The sequence below is a fragment of the Mobula hypostoma genome, chromosome 1, assembly GCF_963921235.1.
Source record: "Mobula hypostoma chromosome 1, sMobHyp1.1, whole genome shotgun sequence".
NCBI lineage: Eukaryota > Metazoa > Chordata > Chondrichthyes > Myliobatiformes > Myliobatidae > Mobula > Mobula hypostoma.
In genome coordinates this window covers 216697777-216716433 of record NC_086097.1, presented here as the reverse complement: position 1 = coordinate 216716433, position 18657 = coordinate 216697777, and the positions used below count along the sequence as shown (strand labels likewise).

The following is an 18657-nucleotide window of genomic DNA, read 5'->3' as shown; positions in this document are numbered from 1 at the left end:
GGAGATCAGGTCATTGGGTGTATTTAAGGCAGAGCTTGATAGGTTCTTAATTGGACGTGGCATCAACGGTTATGGGGAGAAGGCTGGGGAGTGGGGCTGAGAAGGGGAAATAAGATCAGCCATGATTGAAAGGCGGAACAAACTTGAGGGTCAAGTGGCCTAATTCTGATCCTATGTGTTATGGTCTTATGGCTGGATTGAGAATGGAAGAAAAAATTAAGTTGGTTAATTATAGTGGGTAGTTATTACACTGAAAGAGCAAAATAGAAAATCCAGATGGCTAGACTTTATTGGTGGAAATAAAGAACAGACTGTTTAATTAGATCAAAAGGTTCTGTACTGCCCGTCTAAAATCTGCAAGTAAGAATACTGCCATTAATGTAAACCATTTTCAAAGTTGCCTACAGCACAAGAACACTAATTTGAGTCAAATTATCCATTCTTCATGGTGTACTTGCTTGCCATAAACTCCCTTCAGTCACTTCATTTGAATCCCATGTCAGATTCTAGTTGCATTTAAATTATTCTTGTTGCAAATTGTATGTTGTAACACACACAAAATGCTGGAGGAAGTCTGTAGGCAGCATCTATGGGGGGTGGGGGAAGAAAAAGTACAGCTGATGTTTTGGGGCTGTTCAATGGTCTTGCAACAGCAGGATATGGCTACTCTAGCATGATAGTTTTCGTTTTTGTGTATTCTGCCTGATGAAAGGGGAAAAAAGAGATAATTTTAGATGTATTTGAATTGTGTGTCAAGACATTAAAAGGGTATTGGTTGATCTGATCTAGAACAAGAGGAGCAGTATGTAGAATTAGAAAATAAACATTGATACGTTATGGGGTGTTTTACATACTGTCTCAATAGATGAATAGTTCAGTCGTGGGAAGAAATAAGGAATAATGGATGAAAGCAGAATTCAGGTACTTAAGTTTGAGTTATATAACCGCCACAAAAGAGTCATAAGTGAACAATATAGTCCTGGTAATATTGTAAAATGTGAATTATGTATTTAACATTCATTACTTAAAAGTGACCTAACCCTTGATCAGTTGGCTATTAAATATTGATTGTTAGATTCTCAGGAGGTGGAGGATGAGATCAAGTGCGTGCTGCAGATTGGTTGAGATTTCAGCAAAGAAAATGTGCAAATGAAGCCTGAAGTTGCAACTGTCAATCAGCTGAACTCTTGAAAGATTTCTGGAACATATCATTCAGCTAGTTAGTTATTTGTTTCAGTTATGGTTGAATTTTAGAGGCATATTTTGTGGTGGTTGTTTTGTAATTGTGATGCATCAATGTGAATGTGCCAATTCATTATCAAAGGTTCCTGTTGAAATGTATAGCTACCTGAAATTTCCTTTTATAGAAAGGAAAATTTGGGAAAATAATGGGGCTACAAATTCATTGGTTGCTTGCTATTGTACTACCTACTTTTTTTAATTTTCTTATAGACCTTCACAAACTCTTCTAATCTTTGGATCCCTTCATCTGGGTGGGAAGAACGATACCTGGAGGTACTATTGAAGTGTTTGTGTTTGTGTGTGTGTATGTATATGTATATATGTAAATAAAAAATATATAGTATTTACATATGTAAAAAGCTTGGTGTACATTTTAAAGGGAGTCTGTGCACACATCTTAATCTTTTCCATCATAAATTATAATGAGAATGTTCTCAACAGGATTTTCATTCTTAATTGTACTTCATAGGTGGAGTTGCTGCCATGGCGCTAGTGCCTGGCAAATAAGTTTACAAGGAAATTTCAATATAAATGTGGGCAAGTATTTGTCAGATGCTTTACTATAAAATGTGCGATGAATTTCATCTGTGTATGGATGCATCAAGTTCCCTTTATCCTTTCCCCTTTGTTTTGACACTGGGGTGTCCATAGGAAATAAATCAATTATATTTGTATTTTACTGGTAATATAATGCAAACCTGTAATACACACGTGTTTGCATGACGCTCTGCCATTGTATTTGTGTTCATCTTTCTTTCCTCTCTCCCTCTTCTCTCTTCTCCACCCCTCCTCTGTCCCCCACACATTTGCCTTGGGTATTTTGTTGATAAATGAAATGTACATGTCTTTAGTAGAGTCAGCATTTATTGAGTATATCTGCATCCACTTGACAAGGTAACTTTCCATTTTAAATTACACTTTGAGAAAGTACTCCTAAGAACCTACTGGATAGTGATTTCTGTCACTTTGACTCAGTGAAGTGAAGAAGCAACAGTACAAGTCAGTGTACATCACCCCAGGAAATGCTGGAGAAATACTCTGCCTTGGCCATCCACCCTGCCCACTTGATGGGGAAGATCTGAGGGTATTTTGTTAATAATGTAATGACTAAACTAACTCTGAAGTCTGAAGATTGTTCCTGAAGATTTCTGATTTGGTAAACTATGCTATGCAGTAGAGAAGTGCAAGTTTCAGTTTTCAGTTAATATTATTTTGAAGATTGATACAAAGACATTTCAATTGAGATTTCTGATTGTGTCTGAAACTTCAATATTTTTTATTGTTGTAGACATAGACTTATTATGATGATCTCATAGAGGGATAAAATGGAGTGTTCAAGAACACTTGTTCGATAACTATGACTGCCATATGTGGCTGGGCATCAAGGGCATTGTGAATGATGCAAGGAAAAACAGCGTTGACTGCACCCTGACACTATAAACAACATTTATCCACGCTTTGAGACATGCAGTGCATATCTCAGCATATGTCCCATGAAAGCTAGGTGAGCAGCCACTGTGAACAGCAGCAGAAGTGAGGTCTCTGCAGAGAGTATGACGGTCGGGCCAGACAACGTCCTGGGCAGAGTACTCAGGAAGTGTGCACACCAGCTCACTGACATTATCACGGACATCTTCAGCACTTCATTCATCCAGGCTGCTGACCTTGCATGTTTCAAATCAGCAATCATCATCCCTGTACCAAAGGACTCTACACCTTCAGAACTAAATGACTACTGTCCGGTGACACTGCCCGTCATCATGAAGTGCTTTGAACAGCTGATAATGGCATATACCAAAAACTCCATTCCTGCCTCATTGAACACTCACTAATATGCTTACCAACAGAACTGCTGTATGGCAGATGCCATTGTATCTGTCGTGCAGCTGGTCCTGACATCTAGAAAACAAGGATGCTTATCAGAACTCATGTTTGCATACCTCGACTTAGGTTTATCCTCTCTGGTTCAGTCCCTTCAACCTACATCTGTGACACTTCACACGCTCTTGATCTTTTCAATGATTTCAAGTTCCCTGGCCCCAAGCATCTTATTTTCACCATGGTTGCCCAGTCCCTATACATCTCCATGCCCCACCAGGAAGGCCTCAGAACTTTCCGTTGCTTTCTGGATGCCAGTTCCAGTCCACCACCATTCTCCTCCATCTGGTGGAACTTGTCCTCACTCTCAGTTATTTCTCCTTTGGCTCCTCCCACTTCCTACTAAAGGTGTAGCCATGGGTTCCAGCTATGCCTGCCTTTCTATTGGCTATGTGGAACAGTCTGTGTTCCAAGCCTACACTGGTGTTACTCCCTCAATTTTCCTCTGCTACATCGACTGCGTTGGTGCTGCTTCTTGCACCCATGCGGAGCTTGTTTACATCATCAACTTTACCTCCAACTTGGTCTCTCTTTCTATCTCTAGAGACAGCTTATCTACTGATATCTATTATAAACACACTGATTTTCACAGCTACCTGAACTATACCTCTTCCCACCCTGTTACTTGTAAGGATGCCATCTCTTCTCAATTCCTCCATCTCTGCTGGATCAGCTCTCAGGATGAGGCTTTACATTCCAGAACGAACATGTCCTCCAAAGAGAGGGGCTTCCCTTCTTCCACCCTTAATGCTGCCCTCAACTGCACCTCTTCCATTTCGTGCCCATCCCCTCGCCACCCCACCAGTGATAGGGTTCCTCTTGTCCTCACCTACCACCCCACCAGCCTCTGCATCCAGCACATAATTCTCTGTAACTTCTACCATCTCCAATGGGATCCCACCACCAAGCACACCTTTCCCTAGCTCCCCCCCCCACACCCCCACTTTCTGCTTTCTGCAGGAATTGCTCCCTACGTGACTCCCTTATTCATTCTTCTGTCACGATGAGGCCACACTCAGGTTGGAGGAGCAACCTCTATTCTGTCTGGGTAGCCTCCAACCTGATGGGATGAACAATGATTTTTCAAACTTCTGGTAATTCTCCCCCCCCCCCTTCACTATTCCCCATACCCTCTTACCTTATGTCCTTACTTGCTCATCACCTCCCTCTGGTGCTCCTCCCCCTGTTCTTTCTTCCATGGCCTTCCGTCCTATCAGATTTCCCCGTTTCCAGCCCTATATCTATTTCTCCAATCGACTTCTCAGCTCTTTACTTTATCCCTCTCTCTTCCTGGTTTCACCTATCACCTTCTGTTTCTTCCTCCTCATCTTCTAACACTGACTCCTCAGCTTTTTTCCCTCCAGTCCTGATGAAGGGTCTTGGCCCGCAACGTCGACTAAACTCCTTTCCATAGATGCTGCCTGGCTTGCTGAGTTCCTCTAGCATTTTGGGTATGTTGCTTAGATTTCCAGCATCTGCAGATTTTCTCCTCTTTATCAGAATGCTGTTTCTGGATTTCAGTTCAGCATTCAACGCTATTGTTCCACAGATCTTGATGAGCAAACATTTATTCCTCAGTCAAAGTACACCACTGTCGAACTGGGTGTTGGACAATTTAACAAACAGACCTCCTAGTCAAGATGAATAACTACTCCTCCCTCCCCATCATCTTCGACACAGGTGATTCCAGGACTGTGTGCTGGGCGTATTGCTATGCACCAGGGATAGGCAACCTAGGGCCCGCAGGCCAGATCCGGCCCGCGAGCAAATATTGGGGTACTATGCTTATCTGGGCCGCGAGCGATTTATTTTTATTTTTATTTTTATTTATATATATATATGTCTCGTCTCATCTCGTCTCCTTCCCCCCGCCCCATCTGAGTGTTTGATGCGACCACACTGATGGACATGCATGGTGTCTTTTTACACTGGCCCCAGGTTCTGTTTTGTTCCAAACCAAACACTGGTATATACGAATGACGGGAAGGTAGACTACCTTATTAATATGTATTAGATACTCTCCATGCACGTGCAGGTTTTCAGATGGGATCATTCAAATCTGTGAACAGAAACAGCGTCACTGTGTTTTAACAAGGAATCCACGCTAAATATCCAGATATTTACATGATATTTACATACTTATTGAATAACTCACGTTTCGAAATAAAATCGAAGAAAAAGATTCCAATGGCAACGAATGCAAAATGCAGTAAGGTAGACACTGAGTGCCGAAATTTCCAAGTCACTTGGACACTAGATTACTTCTTCATTGAGCAAGCTGGGAAACCAGTTTGTCTTATTTGCCTAGAAAATGTTGCTGTAAAGAAGGTGGCAAATACCAGGCAACATTACAAGACCCTCCATAGTGGAAATTTTAACAAGTTTACTGGGCAAGCAAGAAAAGATGAAGTTGAGCGAATGAAGGCTAGTTTTGGAAAACAAACGTCATTTTTTGCCAAGAAAAGCAGTGAAAATGAAGGAAATACCCATGCCAGCTACGAAGTCTCAAAATGTTTTGCAGAAAAGATGAAGCCTTTTACAGATGGAGAGTTTGTCAAATCTGGATAATGTCTTTCCCTTGGCATCAACAAGTCTGACACCCAATATTGAGAAGCTTTCAAGTAACAAACAGCATCAAGTTTCACATTGATTTATCGACTGTTTGTATTAACATTTTCTTTTTTATTATACTTAATTTACCACCATTCAATGCATCATGTTCATATGTTTTATGTTTAAAGATTCTTTGTGTCCTTTTAATATATTCAGAAGATGCTTTGATTGAAGTAAATTGTAACTAAACTGAGTTCTTTGATTACTAATTGGCATCCTGGTTAAGCACAAGTGATTTTCTAGCATGCGTTATTCATTAATTTGAGGCAAAGCATACTAGATGTATTTAACTGGATAATTCCCATATTTCAAGTTTTTATGCAACACACATAAAAGTTGCTGGTGAACACAGCAGGCCAGGCAGCATCTCTAGGAAGAGGTGCAGTCGATGTTTCAGGCCGAGACCCTTCGTCAGGACTAACTGAAAGAAGAGTGAGTAAGGGATTTGAAAGTTGGAGGGGGAGGGGGAGATCCAAAATGATAGGAGAAGACAGGAAGGGGAAGGATGGAGCCAACAGCTGGACAGGTGATAGGCAAAAGGGATACGAGAGGATCATGGGACAGGAGGTCCGGGAAGAAAAACAAGGGGTGGGGGGACACAGAAGATGGGCAAGGGGTATATTCAGAGGGAGAAAAAGGAGAGTGAGAGAAAGAATGTGTGTATAAAAATAAGTAACAGATGGGGTACGAGGGGGAGGTGGGGCATTAGCGGAAGTTAGAGAAGTCGATGTTCATGCCATCAGGTTGGAGGCTACCCAGACGGAATATAAGGTGTTGTTCCTCCAACCTGAGTGTGGCTTCATCTTTACAGTAGAGGAGGCCGTGGATAGACATGCCAGAATGGGAATGGGATGTGGAATTAGAATGTGTGGCCACTGGGAGATCCTGCTTTCTCTGGCGGACAGAGCGTAGATGTTCAGCAAAGCGGTCTCCCAGTCTGCTTCGGGTCTCGCCAATATATAAGAGGCCACATCGGGAGCACCGGACGCAGTATATCACCCCAGCCGACTCACAGGTGAAGTGTCGCCTCACCTGGAAGGACTGTTTGGGGCCCTGAATGGTGGTAAGGGAGGAAGTGTAAGGGCATGTGTAGCACTTGTTCCGCTTACACGGATAAGTGCCAGGAAGGAGATCAGTGGGGAGGGTTGGGAATCTGTTACTTATTTTTATACACACATTCTTTCTCTCACTCTCCTTTTTCTCCCTCTGTCCCTCTGAATATACCCCTTGCCCATCCTCTGGGTCCCCCCCCGCCTTGTCTTTCTTCCCGGACCTCCTGTCCCATGATCCTCTCGTATCCCTTTTGCCTATCACCTGTCCAGCTCTTGGCTCCATCCCTCCCCCTCCTCTCTTCTCCTATCATTTTGGATCTCCCCCTCCCCCTCCCCCTCCAACTTTCAAATCCTTTACTCACTCTTCCTTCAGTTAGTCCTGACGAAGGGTCTCGGCCTGAAACGTCGACTGCGCCTCTTCCTAGAGATGCTGCCTGGCCTGCTGCGTTCACCAGCAACTTTTATGTGTGTTACTTGAATTTCCAGCATCTGCAGAATTCCTGTTGTTTGCGTTTCAAGTTTTTTGGCATTTTTCTGGCCCACTGTCCACTCATTAATACGTGATCCGGCCCACAGAAGCAAAAAGGTTGCCGACCCCTGCTATACACTCTGCTCACACATGACTACACAGTCAAACACCTGAGCAATCACATCGTCATGTTCATCAGTGACACAGTAGTGGGACTCATCACCAGCAACGATGAGACGTCCAATGTAGAGGAGGTGGGAGGGCTCGAAGCCTGGTGCCAGACAAAAAAACTCTCCCTTAAGTCAACAAGACAAGTGAGATGGATATTGACTTAAGGGGAACTCGTACCACTCACCCCTCCTTATATATCAGCTGCACAGCAGAGAAAACTGCAAGCAATTTTAAACTCCTGGGAGTGCTTATCACACAACCTCTCGGGATCACAGAACACATCCTACACGGTCAAGAAATCTCTTCAATATCTCTGCTTTCTGAGGTGGTGTTAGAGCTGGACTTTGCACATCCAGGTTCATGTCAACCTACAGTGGAAAGCATCCTGACAAGCTGCATCACTTAAAGCTACATCTCTAATTTTCTTATCTTCAATAAATTTCCTATGGAAAAGAACCTAATCTTACAAGCTAATTGAAAACTTCATTTTGCAGCAACTAGATTTTGAACCAAGGCCTCCCAACCACAATGGTTGAGAAGCTGTGTAGATATTGTTTATGTTTGTAAATGCCCAAAGGCTGAGCTTTCATATGTTGTTGACTTATTCACTGAAGCATGTAGAAAGAGACCACTCTGCCAACAATTCTCATTGCATTTCAGACACTTTTTTTTAGTTCTGTATGACCTAGCTCTGGGATGAGCTGTATTTACACTATGATTGGGGCAATATTACAAAGATAACTGCAAAGTCCTTCAGTGCGGTTGATCAGAATAGCATTTTATATTGGGCAAACAATCTTCAAAGCATGTTGGTTTTTTTCTGTTTATCACTATTTCTCAAGATTTTTGAGTAATTCCTTCCTTGTAAAGTTGAAGGAATTTTTGAATGTCAATAAATCACTTTTTTGTCTTTTTGGTGCTTGATTCTTTGGCCAACTTGGATGTGTACAGTCAATTTTTAAAGGAAAGTGTTGATGCCTGTAATGAAGAATTGCACTATGCTTGATAAATTGCACTGTGTTTGTACATATTGAAACAATATGGGGATTGGTTTGTTGTGCATCATCATTTCCAACTGTAATGACTCAATTTGACTGAACCACCAGTCAGCTTTTATGACACCCCGGCCAGCTACTGCGAACAAGCAGCTGACTGTTACGGTAGACCTGCTGTACCTGTAGTAATTGGAGTCCAGTATAGTCTTATGATTTAAAAAAAAACACATTTAACAATGAAAGAAGCACCTTTGGTTAGCCTCTGAGAGGCTACTACATCTACATGTGCTGCCATCTTACCAGAAGAGAGCATATTTTTAAGATTATTATTGTAAGAAACCTGTTGGCATGCAACCAACCCTAAAATTGTGTATTGTAAGTGTTTACCAAAAATTTCAAACTTTACGTACTATAAATATCGTACTTTAACCTCTTGCTTCAGCGGTCTGAGATACCTACCTGCTTCAAGTAGGCTTCAATTATACTGGTGCCTAAGATGCATACATCAGGATGCATCTTATCAACTACAGCTCAACATTCAATATTATCATTCTGTGGCGACCCACTTCCCAGCGCACTCGAACTGGCTCACAAAACGGTGTGTGCCGGCAGAGAGGCCGGCTCCAAAAAGGGCACCAGGCCATCTTCACCAGCAGGGGGAAAACCTGCGCGCGGGAAGGGTCTGCGAATACGCATTCCCCACAGCAGTCCCTCCTGGGGAAGGCAGGAATGGGAAGGCTTTAAAGGAGGCAGCAAAGTTTGAATAAATCTCTTTTTTTCACAACTACAACTCACTGACTACGTGTCGTTATTCTAGCGCTGTGTGTAGCACACCGCTACAATTCCCTCAAAACTAATTAAAAAGCTCAAGACCTTGGTCTCAATACCTCCTTGTGCAATTGGATCTTCAATTTCCTCCCTTGCAGACCCAGTCAGTTGGGATTGGCACAGCATCTCCGTGATCTCAGTCTGCACAGGTGTATGAAAAGGCTGTGTGATTAGCCCCCCGCTCAACACCCTTTACACCTATGACTATGTGGCTAAGTACAGCTCCAATGCCATATTCAAGTTGCTGACGATACCACTATTGTAGGCCAAATCAAAGTTGGTGACAAATCAGCATATAGGAGGGAAATTGAACATCTGGCTAAGTACCTCTCACTCAATGTCAGCAAGACCAAAGATCTGATTTATTGACTTAAGGGGGAGGAAACCAGAGGTCCATGAGTCATTCCTCATCGGAGGAGGAGAGGGTCAGCAACTTTAAATTCATGGATTCAGCACGTAAGTGCAATTACGAAGGAAGCATGGCAGCACCTCTACTATCTTGGGAGTTTGCAGAGTTTCGGCATGACATCTAAAACTGGAAAAACTTTTATAGCTGTGTAATGGAGAGTATATTAACTGGCTGCATCACAGGTTGTTATGGAAACAAATGAATTACTTTCATTAATTCTATTATGGTTATTATTCTAGTATGGATTTATTGAGTATGCCCTCAAGAAAATGAATCTAGGATTGTATGTGGTGGTATGTGTACTTGATAATAAATTTACTTTGAACTTGGTTCTTTTCATAACTTAGAATGGGGTTGTTAATTTAGATGCCATTACCAATAGCTCCCAAGACATGGCTAGTCCAATTTTAGTGAATGGTGAGTGAAAATTGTGGCACAGAACTTAGCAGATACTCATGAAATGCCATTTCATGAAAGCCATATGCACTACGCTATGTCCACTAGTGACTGGATATTGCAGATTCATAGAATTGTGACCTAATCAGTTGGTTGCTTTGTAGAACTCAGTTTATATCAGTAGTTCCCAAAGTGGGTAATGTTGCCCCTTCCCATGGGGTGGTGGGAGTTTTGAAGGGGGCAATAAAGATAAAGGAGTTAGTGGGGGAGGGGGTGCTTGGTAGAAAGGGAGGCAGCTGAGAGATTACAGGCTTTAAGAAATTAATGACTTATTATAAACATTTGACTCTCAGTAACTCGTAATTGATTACAATGATCACGTTATTACCTGCTCCCTTATTAAACCACTGTTCTTTGAGACTTTGCTGGAAGTGCATTATAGTTGTTGAAAAGCAATATGACACTTCTACTTGGCATGTCATGAGAAGTCTGGACTGAAGAAATTGTTATTTTTGTGCCTGGCCTGTGCATTATTGCCATTCATTACTGTAGAGCTCTTAGCTCGTGCAATTCCCATACTCTAATCACACAGTACCACAATTCCTATGAATCAGGGTATGACATTCAATGGGGTAAAGTTCAGAATCTGCCCCTTTGAATGGTCTTGATCACATTTCTCTAGCCCGCAGCCCAACGGAGAGAGCACTGCCCACTTTATATACCTTTCAGCAGAAAGTGAGATTTTGCTTGAGCTCTGATGTCATCATAATTTTCCTTTTTATTGATTGTCATGCTTGAGGTTGGACTTGAACAATAGGTGATTGACTGTGGTTGTTAATTCATAATAAAAATGGCAGAAGCAGACCAAACTAAAAAGGCACGTAGACAGTATAGTGTGGAGTATTTGAAATATGGACTTGGACTAGCACCAAACATCCAACAGTAGCCAATATGTCGTGTCAAAACCTTTTTCAGATGAGGCCGTGAAACCATCGTAGGCTCCTTAAACACTTGAAGAGAATACTCTCTGATAAAGCAAACAAGAACTTTGCTTATTTTCAGTCACTTCGTAAAAACTTCCAGAAACGGAAAGCACTTCAAAACATGTTTGCCTGCACTTCACAATAAAAGTGATACAATATTTCATTGCTAATTCTGGAAATTGGAGTACCACTATTGTAGGCCTGACAATTGGAGGACCGATTCTGCCAACAGTAAAGGAGGTTCTGAGTGATTTTGCAAAAGTCACCAGACCAAATATTTCAAATGATTCCACTCAGCAACAACTTTGTTCAAAGGCTGGAATGTGGCAGACACATTGTGCTACGTACTTAGGACAACAGAATTTGCTCTGCGGTTGAATGAGTCAACTTTGCCAGGCAACAAATCTTCACTTCTTGGTTATGTTTGCTTCATAAAAGATGAAAGCATGGTTCAAGAGTTTTTTCCAAGGGAACTGGAAACGGAAGGGAGTCAGTGTTTTGGGTTATTAAGCAATTTTTCAAAGAAGGATGTTCTGGTCACCAGCATTTTTGCTTGTGCAACTGATGGACCATCAATGACAGGATGCCACCTTGAGATTATTACTTTCTCGAAAAAAGCTGTATTTAATGTATTTACTATACATAGTGTAATTGCACAAATCATTAAATACTGTTATCACGGTAGTAAATAAATGAGTCCCATGCTCTCAATTCTCCACTATTTCGAGAGCTTTACGTCAAATAGCTCAAGAGGAAACTGCCTGAGATGCTTTTATACACTTTTTGAAACTGTTAAAATTCTTTGAAGATCTCAAATGTGTCATTCAGTAATTAGCTTAAGAATATTAGGCATAACATTGCTTATTTGAACTGTTTGCAAAGTTTCATGAAATCAGTGTTCAATTGCAAGGAAATTATGTGAATCTGATTGCTTTTCCAATATTGTATGTAGTGGAGTACAGTTTCAGTGCAGTCACCCAACATCTTTCAAAGCAATGAAATAGACTAAATTACTGAACGTGGGGATCTGATCTCCTTCTGGGTTTCATTCAGCCTGAAGTTGAGAAGCTGATATCACTGCACCAAGCCCATCCATGTTATTGAAAGGTGAAATAGCAGTGAATTTGTCTATTCTATCTGCTGCTCCCGAGGTGGCAGCCTCTACACTGATGACACCCATTGTAAACTGGTGGACCGATTCATGGAGCATCTCCATACCCTCTGCCACAAGTGGGATTCTCCGGTGGCCAAACATTTTAATTCTGATTCCCGTTCTGACACGTCAATCCATGGCCTCCTCTTGTGCCCAGATGAGGATGCCCTCCAACCTGATAATATGAATATCAATTCTATTCCCCTCCCCCACTTCAATTCCCCGCTCTGACCTTTTACTACTGGTCCACTCTCTTTTATCAGATTCTTTCTTCAGCCCTTGATCTTTCCTATTCACCTGGCTTCACCTATCTCCTTCCAGCCAGCCTCTTTCCTGTCCCTTCACCTTTGAATTCAGGCACCCTCACCCTCACCCCCACCCCCCCCACCACGTCCCTCTCAGTCCTGAAGAAGGGTCTCAGCCCGAAACATCAAATATTTACTGTTTTCTATAGATGCTGCTGGACCTGTTGAGTTTGTGCAGTATTGTGTGTTGTTTTGAAGTAATGAATTGTTGGACTACTAATGTACATTCTAAAATTGTTGATGAATATAAGTTTTACTGTGATTAAATTGAGAAATCATTTTAATGCTGTCAATATAGTGCCAAAATACCCCTACCCCCAAAAAATTGCAAAAAATTTGTCATTTCTTGTACTTTGAGACATACTGAACAACATTTCTAAAGTTGGACAGAAACAGAGCACGGGAAAGTAAAAAAATCTGACGTTACAAAAAAGGCCGCCAATGAAAAGAATCGGGCCCATACCTGTCTTATTTTGCTATATTTCACTGTTTCTAACAATGGTATTGCCATAATTGTGGTATAAAATGTGAATGGGAATACCTGCAGTTATCGCCAGAACTATGAACCATTATTTCATGACGTCATATAACGTCCTGTTATGAAATCAGATTGCATTGGCAGGATTGACAAAACTGTAACTTTCAAAAAAGATGAACTGGCAGGGACCTCCAAAACCAGCACACTATGGGTCAACTACCAGCACATGGTAGGGATTGCTAGGGCACTTGTTGCGGCCGATCGAATGGGGTCATGAGAAATGCATCTCGGTGCCATCTCAGCTTGCTTGCTGATATTCGCGGCCGCTGGCCATCTCAATTATCTGAAGTTGGCTCGTCTCTATCTCCAGAAGATGCATGAATTGGAGGATGACAGCCTTGATGTTCATTAGAAGTTCCAGTCTGGGTTCCATGTAGTCAGATGCAGCAGCCAATACTGGGCCGGCCTTGGCTCTGATCTTGTGATAGAACAGACACTAATGTGCTCACTAAAAAGCCAAGGAGGCCTAACGCGAGGAAGTGGGATGTCAGAGTACCAGAGAGCAGCTTGGACTATGTCTTCACTGTGTCACCCTCTTACAACCTTGCCATGCAAGAGTTGACCGTGAATAGTTACACAACAGGTAAACAACATAAGGAGTTGTCCACCTTCAGAGTGAGTAGAGATGAGGCTGACCTTGGAAAAAGTTGCAGCAAAACTGGACTGTTTCACGCCATTTTCGGATGATAAATCATTGCGCAACGTCATCACAGGGTTTATGCAAATGAGGATGTCAATGTACATGACCTGTTTGCAATAGGAAATGACATAGTTAGGAAGATGGACTTTTGTGCGAATACGAGGAGTTCGAAGGTCAAGGCACTAGCATCCGGGAGGACAGTCAAAGTTGCTGAAGACTGTACCATAGATCCAGCATGGTTATTTCAGAGGTTCCTAGTTGTATCACAGACAGGTGATCTCTGCCTAGACAAAGTGATAAACTATGAACTCTGTCCATATCCAATGTCTTTGTTTGAAGCAAAGAACATTTTGCACCAGCCGGATAACCCACAACTGGCAGAAGCGATAAAGAACTATGTCACCTCCAAATCGGACAATGCTGTCACACAGACGGTCCCAGTGACAGATCACTATGTTATAGATGGGAGATCACTTCTGCACCACTTAAAATGGACGGGGGGGGGGTGCACTTACAGTTCAATTGCAGATGACTACAGCTCATTCACTGTCAAACACTATGCCAGAGCCACTGTAGTGTTTGATGGTTATGGGGTTGGGCCAAGCATAAAGGACTGTACTCATCAGCGTTGAAGTAGAAATTTGAATGTGAACAAGGTTGAACATTACAGGGCAACAAAATTCTTTGGAAAAAAGGAGGATTTCTTGTCAAATGAGGCAAACAAGCAGGTAATTATCCTGCTCATCATGGAACGTTTGCGACAGAGAGGCTGCAAAGTGATTCAAGCTGAAGGAGATGCTGATGTTGAGATCGCAAGAGCAGCCGTCACAATGTCTGCTTTCAAATCTACCACCCTCGGAGAAGACACAGATGTCCTCGTACTCTTGCTCTACCGTGTAGTGGTAATAAACTGCACTGAACTCTATTTCCATTCGGACAAGGCAAAATCAAATGCCTATAATATCAAGATCCGTAAGCAGATACTCGGGGAAGCAGCTTGTAATGATCTATTGTTTTGCCATGCCTTTACTGGATGTGACTCAACGTCCAGGGTACTTGGGATCGGAAAGAAGTCAGGGTTCCAAAGAATCATCAAGAAAGAAAGGGGAATCAGAGGCTGTTCGAAAGCATTCTGTTCAGCAAAGCAAAGTCAAAATGTTGTGGAAACCAATAGCTGTGGGGCAATGGTGGCGTTGTTCAATGGAAATCAGAATGACTCCCTGGCATCTATCAGATACAATATGCTCTGCAAGAAAGTTGCGAGAGCTAAGACTTTCATCACGCCTGAAAGACTGCCACCAACCACCTCAGCCTGTAAATTTTACTCCCTGCGGACTTACTACCAGGTTATGGAGTGGATGGGCTGTAATGATGAAATGGAGCCGTCTGAGTGGGGATGGAGGGTAGAAGGGGGAAAACTCATTCCAGTGATGACAGACAAAAGGCCTGCTCCAGAGGTATTTATTCAGATCATTCATGCAACTGTTCGGGAAAGTGCAATACGCTAAAGTGTACCCGCAGAAAGCATGGGCTGGAATGCACCAGTGCATGTGGGCATTGCCAAGATGACAACTGTGACAATATGACAAATGAGCCAGTGATAGAAGAGGATGATGAACAAGACTGCATCTGAGAAGCCATAAGGTAGCATATTATGTGTCATGACGTCAGTACTTAATAGCAGAGTTGTCCCTTGATTATGTCATTGATGATGTCATGACATCAATACAAATGCAACTTTCATTCCAGGAACTACTGTCATTTAAAAAACATGGGTGAAAAGAGCATTCATTAAAACATCAGGTTTAAAAAAAAAACTTGCACTTTGATGGTTATCAGTCAGAATTTTGACATTTTTCTTGCTTTTTGATGTCATTTTTGGAGACTTCCCTGTGTGTCAAAATTGTGCAACTTTTGATATGTTGTTCCCCACATCGAATAGTACAATAAATGATCATAAAACATTTTTTTTGCAAGTTTTTTGGGGTTAGGTAGTATATTGACCTGCCTATTTTATTTGCAGCTTTGAATAGATTTGAATTGCAATTATTTGTCACTGCTTTGAATTTGCAGTCCCTATATTTTTGGCTTCATAAATAAAAATTCTTTATAGTTTCTGTGTAATGGCTGGAAGGTTGGGGGAGGGGGAGCACTGGAGATATGGTCACCTAAAAGTTGTTTGGGAACCACTGGTTTATATGGTATGTTGACTTCACTGTTTGATACACGTTGCTTAGAAAGTGCAAGGTTCGTTTCATTTTATAAAAATCTATTAATTCATTCCCTATCGTGAAAAATAATTCTACTGAAATTGTGCAAAAAAACTTGAGTTGCTCAATCCACTCTTAAACTCTTTGACATGGTCCATTGGTATGACCTTGCTGTGTACATACATCTATTGATGCTTCTGGACACATCTTCAGTGATGTTCCTGGAATCATCGGGTGTTTTGGGTCTTTCAACATCATACAACCTCCTCCAGGTGACCCAGCCGGGGCTGATCAGACCCCAGCTTGTGTCCAGATGGCTAGCTACTTATGACTCCATGGCTCCCCTCTTTTGAGCCACAGCCATCTTGAAGTTACTCTCAGTATTAAAACAGTACTTCATTTTCACAAGATATGGCAGTCCTTAAAGAGAAAATTGCAAATCATTCAGTTCTGTCAAATTGACACATATTTTCATAGCAGAAAATTTTGAGCAGGGTTTTGAACTGAAGTTGACCCCATGTCTACTGATAGTAGCCTAGAATCAAACTTGGAAGGGTAGTAAGCAAAATATTGATCCCTAGTAATGATAGAGGTAAGAAGAGAAGCCGTTGGTAGAAAAACATAGTTATAATGTGATCACGGAGAAGAAACCTTGGGGTAAATGATGTTCCTGTGTCATATTTAAGAATGTAGAAGAACAATGAATGGTTTGTATATGTAGTAGATTTCATTTTCCTGAGAAATCCCCAAATTGTTTTACAGCCCCAAGTTTTGTAATATAGAAAGTTTGACAGCCAGATTATACATACTAAGATTCCACCAGCCCTAGAATAGCAATGATTTGGATATATATATCCATTGGAGAGATTAAACAGGACCTTTATCTGATGTACCTACTCCGAAGTGTTTGCCTATCTTGGCAAGATTCAAATAGATTGATGAAAAAGGTGAACACTACTTGGGAAGTATATTTGGATTTCGCAGATGAAATAGAAAAAATTGGATAGGTTCAATATCATGACTAGGGCAGAGAGAGCCAGAAAGGTGCGGCTTTGAAGAGGGGAAAACCAGAGGAAGCTGAACCTACAGACATTCATGATTGTAGAGTCAGTTCTTTGCTCTTGTAGGGGGAAGACCTCAAGGAACATAGAACCCAAAGATAAAAAATAAATGAGGTAGAGTTTGAACTACTGACAGCATACAAAAAAAAAGTTGGATAGTGTAGAGCAGCCTTTTTCAACCTCTTTGCCCTGGGGAAATTCTTGAAATAATTTTCAGGTCTTGGGGGAACTCCTACATAAAAATTATTATATCTAGACCTCACAGTATGTTAGTATGATCGGTAAGTTATAGATATAATAATCCAACAATAATTGTCAATGCTCTTTTGAGTAGGGAATGAATTTTTAGCCAACTTTTCTTGGGGGTGGGGGGAGGTAAAAAAACTGATAGGTAAGCTAAGTTTACCTTCCTTGAAATTGGTCTTTCTTTCGTTATCATAAATTTAAAAATCTCATAAGGCAAACATAATAAATTTCTTAATTCTGGGTTGAACTTGAGCACACAGGAATTTCACCAACTGAAATGAGACAATTTCTATCCTTGCTCTTGATGCTTGTTAAACAGGAAAAAACTTGCTCCACATGTAAGAGGTTGAAAACTGCAGCAAAATGCTCATTGCTTTCCTACGATACTCTTCTTTCACAGAAATCCAGAACTTGTCCAGGGGCAAGTCCGTAAATCTCATCTTAAGTGCATTATCAGTGTGCGGCTTACAAAGTTCTTCCTCTTCTCTCAAAGTCAAGTTTTCAAGCTGAGCAGAAGATTCAGAGAAAGGGTCCCTCATGCAGTCATACACTTGTGTTGAAAGGGAGGAAATATTTTGTTCTGCAGTTCTTTCAGGTGATTTTTCAATAAGACTCAAGACTTTCTGATATCCTTCCTCACTCTCAAGCCCAAGCAGCAATGGGAACATTTCAAGATTTCCTTCTGCAGCGTGATTTTTCCAAAGATTGCTTCCTTTTAAATCTAAGAATCTTGTCACTTGAAGTCAAATCATTTTTTCCAGGGCCTTGCAAGGAATTGTTCAACTGCTTCATTTGAAGAAAAATATCTGTTAAGTAGGCTAATTTTTGCAGCCATTCTTCATCTTAAAAGCACTTAGCAAAATTATAGCCTACTAGTTTCTTGAAAGTATTCTTGCAATTCACCTTTCAGCTCAAACGCCCTGTTGAGAACTCTTTCTCTGCTAAGCCAACAGATTTCTGTGTGTAGCAGGAGATTGTTGTGCAATTTATCTAGGTTTTCAGTTTTTTAAGTATTCTCAAGTGAACTGGTCTTAAAGCTACTAAATAACTCGCTTCCTGAGTCTTTTTACTGACTGTGACTTTACTTTCAAAAGCTCTAATCTGTTTGTTTTGAGAGATTCCAATAGTTGTTTAAAATAATTAGCACTTTTACATGTCATGTGGTTGTGATTTGTAGTTAAGTGTCTTTTCAATTTTGCTGGAGTCATTGCTGTATTTGCAAGTTATTTGCCACAGACTAAGCACAATGGAATAGGACAACTTGGATCACCAATCCATGTAAAACCCATTGATAAGTCGCTTTTATTGTGAAGATATGGTATTGGCTGATTATTTTAGCGCCGCCCACTGCTTTTGTCTCTAGGACCCAGAAGAGGCTAGTGGACGACTTTTGGGGTAATAGGAGGCATTGGACTCTGTTGCAGCCCTGAGCCTCCGATTGCGGAGGGCAGTCAGTCATTCGTGTGTG

The 18657-nt window shown here is 41.4% G+C and overlaps 1 protein-coding gene across 2 annotated transcripts in view; it reads left to right on the top strand.

The window, feature by feature from the left end:
* The window catches only part of pde7a (phosphodiesterase 7A), a 180766-nt gene that overhangs the window by 41590 nt on the left and 120519 nt on the right, over window positions 1-18657 (top strand). The window contains exon 3 of one of the 2 annotated variants that reach the window (XM_063064360.1): window positions 1453-1515. The exons of the other annotated variant lie outside the window; for it this stretch is intronic. Within the exon in view, the coding sequence (XP_062920430.1) occupies window positions 1453-1515 (63 nt within the window). The remainder of the gene's footprint in view (window positions 1-1452; window positions 1516-18657) is intronic. 2 annotated transcript variants of the gene reach the window in all.